The following is a 10,000-nucleotide window of genomic DNA, read 5'->3' as shown; positions in this document are numbered from 1 at the left end:
GAGGGAGAGAGAGGGAGAGAGAGAGAGAGAGAGGGAGAGAGAGGGAGAGAGAGAGAGAGAGAGGGAGAGAGAGGGAGAGAGAGGGAGAGAGAGAGAGAGAGAGGGAGAGAGAGAGAGAGAGAGGGAGAGAGGGAGAGGGAGAGAGAGGGAGAGAGAGAGAGATGGAGAGAGAGAGAGAGAGAGATGAAAGAGCCAGTGGTTAGAAATGGATACAGTGAAAAGCAGCATGTCCTGTATTATACAATAACAGCTTCTAATTAAAACAGAATGTCTCAGACTGTTCAGTTAAAGTGCTATGATTTCCACACACACACACACACACACACACACACACACACACACACACACACACACACACACACACACACACACACACACACACACACACACACACACACACACACACACACACACACACACACACACACACACACACACACACACACACACACACCGAGTTTCCGCTGCTCCATCCAGGATAGCGGCAGGGCTCCGGCAGTCATCTTGGCGTGCTCTGAGCCGTGGGCGGGGCTGTGCATCTGCACTGGAGTTCCCTGGAAACACAAACACTCGTGAGGAAACTAAACAAAACGGCTACGTACGGAACAAAACACGTCAGGGTGTGCGGCTGGAGGGAAACAATCAACAATCAGCTACCGTCGTTACCTCAAACGGTAACGGTTACCGTCATCACCTCCAAGCTGATGCATTTCTCGTTTATTAAGGAACGACATGTCGCTTTTTATCCGTTTATAGCTACATCATACATCTCCGACGTGCATTACACCGGTTATAAACAGTAAGATCTGACGAATCGAATTAGAATTTTTTTTTATCTCTTAACTCGAGTAAGGATTCTTATCTCCATCTTACAAAATCTTCTCTCTAGGTAAGCAATCTTAAACTGCTCCATCGAGCTCGATGATCAACTCTCAGGCCTGTTGCCAAGCAACCAACTACACCCAACAGCTGTGAAGTAAGCGCTGGATTAAAACGGGAGCATGTTGAATAGTTCCATCACCCGCACTATGACCGGTAACGCTCCGTGACGGCTCGGGTCCCTCGGCTTTCGTGACGTTCTATAATGTGGGACGTTTCAGGGAAGCCTGTAAATATCCATCGGCGTCTAGACGTCAAAGCACGGCGCGTCGTCTGGGTACTCCGGAAGTCTTTCCGTCCTCGTATCAGGAGGACACTTAAAGATACTGCACAGCGTTCCCCCGACCGACACTGGAGACTCCTTCCAAATAACCCGTCTCTTCACAAGGACGTTCAGCACGTCGGCGATCACACGTCTTCCTCGTGCGTTTTTCTGTGCTGTTCGACTTGAATTATGCAGAGCGGTTGCTATAGAAACGACGACGAGAGGAGCGGATGTGTACTGGTATCGGGATTTGCTTACAGGCCTCAGCTAGAGTAACTGCGCAGGGGAAAATACAAATGAGAGGGCGATGTGGACGTGACACTCGTGCGTGCGTGCGCGTGTGTGTGCGTGAGAGAGAGAGACTGAAGGAAACGGGACAGTTGTGATGCGAGTCTGTACCTGTGTGATGGAGCCGCCTGGTTTGGCCGAGGAAATGAGGGGAGGAGGATCGGGGATGTGCAGCGGCCGCACACCAGCCAGCCTCTCCTGCTGAGGAAGAGCTACACACACACACACACACACACACACACACACACGCGTTAACCTACTGCCACTATACACAATCATCACACACGGTAAAAGAGCCGAGATGATCACATGACTTTTTCCTTTTTCACTTTCTTTCATTCTCACTGAACTGATATATATTTATATATTTATATATTTATATATATTCTCTCTCTCCTTCTTCCTTCGTAGCGTTTCTCTCTCTGTCTAAAAGCCTCATTCTTTCTTACGATCTGGATTTGCGTATCCATCCTACACATCCCGTTTCCCTTTCCTCTTTATATCCATTTTCCCTCTCGTCACATGTCCTAACGTCATCCTTCACTTTTATTCCCATTTCTTTCCTTACTACATTCCTCCTTTCTATCCTTCTCCTTCCCGTCTTTTCCCCTACTTTCTTCCTTCGTCATTCTTCCCTACTTTCCTATTCCTCTTCTTTCTTTCTTCCCACCGTTTTCCTCTCGTCTTTTCTACACTTTTACTTTCTCTCTTCCTTTCTCCATCCTTTCCCCTTTCGTCCGATCCTTTTTTCTTTCTTCTTTCTCTACGCTTTTTCTCTTTCACCTTCCTCCTTCGTCTTCCTTTCCTACTTTCTCTCTCTCCCTTTTTCCATCCTTTCCTCTTTCGTTCTATCCTTTCCTCGTTCTTTCCTTTTTATTTTCTATGCTTTTTCTTTTTCCTTCCTACTTTCCTCCTTCCTCTGTCTTTCTTTCCCACTTTCTTCCTTCATCTCTTTCTTTCTTACCATCCTTTCTTTCTTACCATCCTTTCTCTTTCTTTCTTACCATCCTCTCTCTTTCTTTCTTACCATCCTTTCTCTTTCTTTCTTACCATCCTTTCTCTTTCTTTCTTACCATCCTCTCTTTCTTTCTTACCATCCTTTCTTTCTTTCCATCCCTTCTCTTTCTTTCTTACCATCCCTTCTCTTTCTTTCTTTCTTACCATCCCTTCTCTTTCTTTCTTTCTTACCATCCCTTCTCTTTCTTTCTTTCTTACCATCCCTTCTTTCTTTCTTACCATCCCTTCTCTTTCTTTCTTACCATCCCTTCTCTTTCTTTCTTTCTTTCTTACCATCCCTTCTCTTTCTTTCTTTCTTACCATCCCTTCTTTCTTTCTTACCATCCTTTCTCTTTCTTACCATCCTCTCTCTTTCTTTCTATTCCTTTTCCTTTCTTTCTATTCCTTTTTCATTCTGTCTATCCTTCTCTCCTCCTTCCTTCCGTCACAGCAGCGGCTTTTGGATGGACCGATCCGTTCGTTTACTTTATCACGGTTTCGGGTCTTTGTGCGTTTTTCTATTCCAGAACTGCACGGTGATCTCGGGTGTTGAGAAAGACGCTATATAAACGACACACACACACACACACACACACACACACACACACACACACACACACACACAATCAAACGTACACATGAAACGGGAATTATCGCAATGGCAGAGATGTGACTAATAAACGAGCGCTCTGAACGGCGAGGCCGCGCGCGCGGCAGCGTGGCAGCGTGGAGCGTTTTAGAGCAAACACGCGAGTCGCCTCTGCCGCGGCGGTGAAAAGGGCGTTCAGACGTTTCCAGCAGCATACGGCAGCCAGACATTTTCCAGACCTGACGGAGGAATAGAGATCAGGACTGTAGTGTACCGTAAGAGTTCAGCACTGAACTGCTGACACAACAGCGCCACACATACGTCACTGACCGGGTCAAACGTACGTTTCCAGTCCATGAACACATTAACATTAAACCCCCTGTCTTAATGAAGGAGAAACGGATCAAGTGCTGAATGGACTGATGGATAAACACACACACACACACACACACACACACACACACACACACACACACACACACACACACACACACACACACACACACATCTTACAGGGGTTGTAGTGCAGGAGTTGTTCGTGGCTCAGCTTGGCCATGTCTCTGGGAGAAAGCTGGTACGGTGACATCACAGGACGACCGAGACCCATGGCTCTGATGTGGTCCGGGCCCGGATCTTTCTTCATGTCAGCAAGAGGAGAGAACGCCCGGGGTTTATCTACAAACACGCACACACACACACACACACACACACACACGTTAGGTGCTTTTGACCTGACTGTACTGAAGCGACCGGAGCGTGAGGTCAGGTCGACTCCGTCTAAGCAGACAAAGAGATTAAAACCCACCGACAGAGCCAGCACAAACACCAGGAGGGAAAACATGCTCTCTCTCTCTCTCTCTCTCTCACACACACACACACACACACGCTTTGTAAATTCCACACACAACAAAAAGCAAATGCATTCTGAAGCAGGTGTGCAAAAATCTCGGTCAACAATCTGTGGAGCCTGTGATTGGCCACCCGGATCATACATGAGGCTGAGAAAGCGTGTGTATTTTCTGTGTCGTGTGTAAACCTACGTAATCCGTGAAGCAGACTGTGTAGCCATCTTTCCATCCCCCCCTCCAGTTCTGCAGGGACAGATAGACTACAGCTGAGCACACCAGCTCAATGCAAAAATAACTTCAGAAATGTAAATAAATAAGCAAACAAACAAACAAAACTCACTATATTCCACCGCTCGCCTTTTTATTGATTTTTTTTTTTTATAAACAAACAAACAAACAAACAAAAAAAAAACCCACTCTCCTAGTCCGGGAAGATGAGATTCGCTTTAGCGCCGAGACGTACCGCGTCACGCCGACGGGATTCCGTCGGCAGGTATACGCTTTTTATATACGGGGATAAACGCAAGATCCTGTCTTGAGCTACCTCTACAGCTAACCTTGTTCTTTTTTTTTCCCCCCTTAAATGTCAACTCGGATTTCCATGTGGAAGACGAAAAGAGACGGGAAAAAAAAAAAAAAAAATCACCCCCCAACAACAACAACAACAACATTTGGCGGAAACCCAACAACCTCATAACATCCCTAGAGTGAAGCACGGTGGTGGCGGCACGGCGTTCCCTTACCCTCGGCCTCGTGGTCCCGTCTCGGATTAATCCCCTTACTACCCGGACACTTCCTCTAGACAGAAACGTCCTCCTCCCCTATTCTTTCCACGTTTTATCAACGCGTTTAACGCTTCCTCGTGACGAGTCCGACGTTTGCTCGTCATTTTTAATAAGCGGGACCGTAACCGCTCCCCTTTCATCCCCTCTCAGATCCTCCTCGGGAACCCTCGGCTCGTCCGGACGGCTCCTCGGTCTCCGTGACGCGGCGCGCTCTACGTTCTCCGACGAACTCGGGTTCTTTCCGGAACGGGTGTATTTCTACGGAGATCGCGTGACACGCCGGTCCGACTCCATTCACGGTATTATTGAGACTTCTGCTGGAAACCGGACTGCCCCGGAAATACGAGAGTGAACACTCGGTGTTGATTTGGGACATACCACCTCATTTCATCTTCCAAGTTCCAACACTACAATGAGCAATAGGGGGTAAATACTTATGCAAGCCACTGTAAAGCCTGAATCAGATGTTTTGGCGGTGCTGTTGGAAATCTGTAAAACTATCATCTCAGAGGGCATGCACAGAGAGGACGGGAGGGGGGGGGGGGGGACAAAAAAACAACAACAACAACAACAACAACAACAACAACAACAGTAATACAAAACAGTTACGGAAAACTAAAAGAGTGACGCAGGATGGATCGTATCCATAAAATCCATCTGCTTTAACTTTATGGATGCGTTTGCTTTTTTAAAAAATAAAAAAAACACACAGAAAACCCCTCCCATTTAATAACGAGCAACAGTCTCTGCCATCTGAAACATCTCCATCTCACAGCTGCAACTTCTTCTAAACATCACGTAGCGTTTCTATGGTTGCGGCTTTCCGGGGACTCGGTCGTTCCTTACAGTACGAAGCAGAGGACTGGACGTTTAAGATCAGTTGGTCTTTTTTTTTTTATTCGGTTTGTTTTTGACTTCTCGTGTCTTTCACAGACGGAGTTTTAAAGCGTGGATCCGTAAGCTCTCGTATCTCGACGGACGTGTCGTCGGCGCGGTGGCGTTTCCTGTAAGGGGGCGTTTATTTAACCCTCTACTGTGAAGAACGTGTGTTACGTGTTGGTAAATTGTCGCCGTACGGAAAGCATCTTTTATCTTCTAGGAAGAAAGAAATTTTGAGAGCCCGCTCAGGATGACATTCGCAGCGTGCCGTGCGAGTGCGGAAAAGGAAGTGCAAGAAGCACTCCCCGCTCATCTGACGTCATCCCCCGTCCCGTTTTCCAGCGAGACGGGAAAATAGTCGTTTTGTGTAATTACCTAAGAAAAGATTGAAGATAAATCGATGGTCGCCATACGGCGACGGCGCGCAGTGGAGGGTTAACACGTACGGAAGGAGTCTCCGATGTCAGAGGTAAGTTTTAAACATCGAGTCTTCAGGACAGAGATGTTTCTCAGTGTATATTCGTCTTATCAACTTTAAGAGAGAGGGAGAGGGAGGGAGGGAGAAAGATGATTACATTCCTCTAAAGAGTTTCATTCCTTACACACTCGCTACCCCCTAAACATCGTATCGGCATCGTACTGAAAAAAAATCGAAACGCGTAATAAAACTAAAAGGACAAGATGGAGACACGCAGAGGCGAGGACAGGAGGCTCGGGAATAATAAGAAAACGTTTTAAAAGTGCATCAGGATACAAATTCTGTACCTTCTTTCTCTCTCTCCGAGGGCGTGGGCGTTCTGGCTCGCATCCGAGGGCTGCCGGCCTCGGCCATGACGCCGGGGTAATGCTGCGATTTGATCGGCTGCGCGAGCTGCTGCTTGGCTCCTTGGGAGGACTCGTGTGCCATGATGATCTGCTGTTCGTAGAGCGCCTGAGCGTCGGGCATCACCTGCTGCTTCCCCAGCACGCCGCCACCGGCTAAAGAGATGTCCGGCATCTACACAGGAACACAGGCGGGTGTTACCGAAGCATTCCCGACATCACGGCGGTTACCCGTCCGGACGGACGAGTACGTGAACGACGCTGCGCACCGGTGATGGAAGTGAAGTACATCCGCGCCTTAAGACGGTGACGTGCGACCGACGCGGCTTTGTACGACGTGGAACCTGTAGTACCGCGCTAAGAGTGGATGGAAAACGCCTTTTGTGGAAATTTCCGGTACTACAGACGAACATAAGCCCAAATGCTCGCTCGTCATACTAGATGCAAAATAGCTCTTTAATGAAATGTATATTATTTGTATTTATTACTCCGTCCCTCTCTACGGCTGGACCGTGGCGGTCGCCGAGTCTGCGGACGATCATGAGGACGTGTCTAACTGACGGCCGCGCGCCGTGAGGACGGACGGAGGAGGACGACGGCTCTGCGATGTCGGAGATTAGCGGCAGTCTTATTATCCATGGGAACGGAGGCAGGTCGGCGCATCGGATCCGGTATGAGGCAGCAGAGGGGATCAGACTACACACGGCCACGTGACACACACACACACACACACACACACACACACACACACACACAGGTCTCCTTTCATCTGGGTGTGGCTAAAGGATCGTTTTCTTATCTACTACAGCGTTACGGAATTACAGATGTCTGACTTGAATGTCAGTGCAATCAAAGAGAACGAGTGTGTAATTACTGACACGGATGTTAAGGTGTGTGCTCACTGTGGGAGGTTTTTGTGTGCGCGTGTGTGTGTGTGTGTGTGCGCTCACTATGGGAGGTATAGCAGCAGCTCTCTGTTTGAGCTGTTTGAGGTCCAGTGGTTTCTGCAGTGCAGTTGAGATCACTCCGTCGTGGGCATAACTCAGCAGACTCGGCCTCGGAGATGTGATTCTAGAGAGAGAGAGAGAGAGAGAGAGAGAGAGAGAGAGAGAAGCAAGGACAGGAGAAAAGAGAAGAGGAGGTGATCAGTACAAAAGGAAAGAGTGAAAAAAGCAAGGGAATGGAAGGAACAGGAAAAAGGAGGAGGTAAAAAAAAAAAAAAGAAAGAAAGAAAGAACAGGATAAGAAATTTAAAAAAAAAAAAAAAAAAAAAAAAAAAAAAAAAAAAAAAAAAAGGAAATGCGAAAGGAGGGGAAGGGAAGCGAGAGAATGAGAAAGGAAAGAGAACGTGAAAAAAGGGGACCGGACAGAACGGGACAGGGAGAGGGATGGGAAGGGAAGGGGGAAAGGGGATCGGATGGGATCGGACAGGATGAGAGAGGAGAAGAAAGGAAAACGAACGAACGGAAAGGAACGGACGTAGAAAAGTAAAAGGAAGGGGACCGGACCCGACCGGGACGGGACGGGAGATGAAAGTGGAAACGGGGAAGGGAAAGGAAGGTGAAAAGGGGAAACAGGGATGGGAAAGGACGACGAGGAAAAACGATGAACAGTAAGGACGGCAAGATGGGAGTGGGAAGGAAGGCGAAGGGAAGCAGAAAAGAGAAGAGAAGAGAAGAGGATGTCATTCCTTAATATGGTCAGAGTCCAACTCTATCCTATTTACACGCTCTATAAACAAACTCAACACTCAGTGTCTTATTAAATGCCTCTCTCTCTCCCTCCCTCACACACATTTCTCACTTGCCCTCAGTCTGATGTTTCCTCTGCTGCTGCCAACACGGCGTGGAAAAACAGAGCAGTACAGATTCAACAACGGGCTCCCTTTCCTCACCGAGCACAAACCCCTCCTGAAACACACCCGCACCTGTTCTTCTCCGCGTTGTCCGTCTCCTCCACCTCGTCGGCGCTGCACGTAGCGCTGGAGTCGCTGTCTCGCCCTCCGTGCTCCCGCTCCCTTTTCCTTCCTTCTCTCTTCAATTCTTCCACCTCCAGAGTGGGGGGCTTCTTATCCTCCACCTCCCCTTGCACCTCCTTCGCCCCGTCGGTTCCCTCGGGCCGCTCTTCCTGCTTCACGGATCCCTGCTCGCACTTGACTTGCGGCTTCTCCTCCTCCGGCGTATCTTTGTCGGAGGAGGATCCCGACGCAGACGTGGTGGTAGGCGCGGACTTGAAGCGGTCCGAGCCCGAATCTTTGGCCTTGCTGCTCTCCGAGGAGTGCGGGGACGGGAGGCTCTCCGTATCCGAGCTCTGGTTAGGGCCTCCTAGAGAAGGGCGAAGGTCAGAGGTTAACGACGTTAGACGCGATACAGTAACGGCAGGTTTAGATTTTGAAAGGAAAAAAAAAACAAAAGAAAAAACTTCTCCAGCTCTCGAATCTGCACATTATCTCTGTACGGATCTATCGTCCATCTCAAACGAATAGCAGATGTTACACAAATTTGACCTGCGTGGCAGGCGTGCCAGGAAAAAGCCTTTGCTGTCTAAAAAGAACATTAGCTCAAGACTACAGTTTGCCGATGAGCATATGGGCCAAGACCGGGCCTTTTGGAATAAAGTGCTCTGGACAGACGAATCAAAGATGCACTCGTTTGGCCACAGAAACGGTAAACAGGTCTGGCGCGGCACCAAAGACAGCTCTTCATGAGAAGCACCTCATACCGACTGTGAAGCACGGTGGTGGAAATGTCATGGCTTGGGGTTGCTTCACTGCCTCGGGGACTGGACAGCTTGCGTTCGCCGATTCAACTGTCGATTCCACACCGTGATGAGAACGTCAGGCCGTCTGTCTGAAAGTTGAAGCTGGATCGATACGGGACGTTTCAACAGGATGACCATCCTAAGCGCACCGGCAAATCCACCAAGGAGTGGCTCAAAATAGAAGAAATGCGAGGGATATGGAAAAGGCCTAATCAAAGCCCGGGGTATTTAGCCCGGAAGGGTGGGCGGGGTATTCGAAACCGGGGCGGTATATGTGAGAACACCCTCACATATTGCACGGAAGAGGGGTCAGAAATTCCAGCGAGCCTGCTGGACAATCACGCGAAACGCCTTTAAGAAGTTATTTCTCCTCAAGGGGGCAATACTAGCTTCTGAGTCCAAGGGCGTACTTACTTTTTTTTTTCTTTTTCTATTGATATTTCTGTTGAATAAACAATTTTCTACGGTCTGTAGAAAACATTTGTTTCCCGTTCTAAGAGGATTTAGCCTTATTGTCCGGAGAATACACGGAGTTCGCTCAAGCAGTGAATTTATTCAGGAGAAAAATCAATACTGAAGTGAAGTACGTTCTGACGAGCACGGACATCTACCGAAATAACAGTGTGTGCTGTGCATCTGTGTATAACGTCCTGTCCAGGATAGATGTACGATTATAATACTTGGCAGGTTTTACGCTTCTTAAGTGCTGTTTGTGTGTGTGTGTGTGTGTGTGCGTGCGAGCGTACCCTCTCCGTCCTCCTGAGCTTCCTCCTCGTTGCCGCTGCCCCCGGATCCCTCCATCTCCTCTTCATCGGCAGCAGAGGGAGCGCTGGTCTCCTCGTTCTGCAGCGCTTTACCTTTACGCCTGGCCTTACGCTCCTGCTCCTAC

The 10,000-nt window shown here is 48.6% G+C and overlaps 1 protein-coding gene across 5 annotated transcripts in view; it reads right to left on the bottom strand.

Annotated features, from left to right (window-relative positions):
- Positions 1–10,000, bottom strand: part of ncor2 (nuclear receptor corepressor 2) — an 84,780-nt gene that overhangs the window by 14,496 nt on the left and 60,284 nt on the right. For 4 of the 5 annotated variants that reach the window (XM_017467719.3, XM_017467722.3, XM_017467720.3 and 1 more), the window contains 8 exons: positions 9,858–9,996; positions 8,279–8,675; positions 7,302–7,422; positions 6,295–6,526; positions 4,058–4,108; positions 3,531–3,692; positions 1,544–1,644; positions 455–554 (listed from right to left, as the gene is read on the bottom strand). In XM_017467719.3, the coding sequence (XP_017323208.1) occupies positions 455–554; positions 1,544–1,644; positions 3,531–3,692; positions 4,058–4,108; positions 6,295–6,526; positions 7,302–7,422; positions 8,279–8,675; positions 9,858–9,996 (1,303 nt within the window). The remainder of the gene's footprint in view (positions 1–454; positions 555–1,543; positions 1,645–3,530; positions 3,693–4,057; positions 4,109–6,294; positions 6,527–7,301; positions 7,423–8,278; positions 8,676–9,857; positions 9,997–10,000) is intronic. The other variant, XM_017467723.3, reaches the window with a different exon arrangement.

Source organism: Ictalurus punctatus, chromosome 5 (assembly GCF_001660625.3).
Source record: "Ictalurus punctatus breed USDA103 chromosome 5, Coco_2.0, whole genome shotgun sequence".
NCBI classification, from domain to species: domain Eukaryota; kingdom Metazoa; phylum Chordata; class Actinopteri; order Siluriformes; family Ictaluridae; genus Ictalurus; species Ictalurus punctatus.
This window is presented reverse-complemented; position numbering and strand designations above follow the sequence as displayed.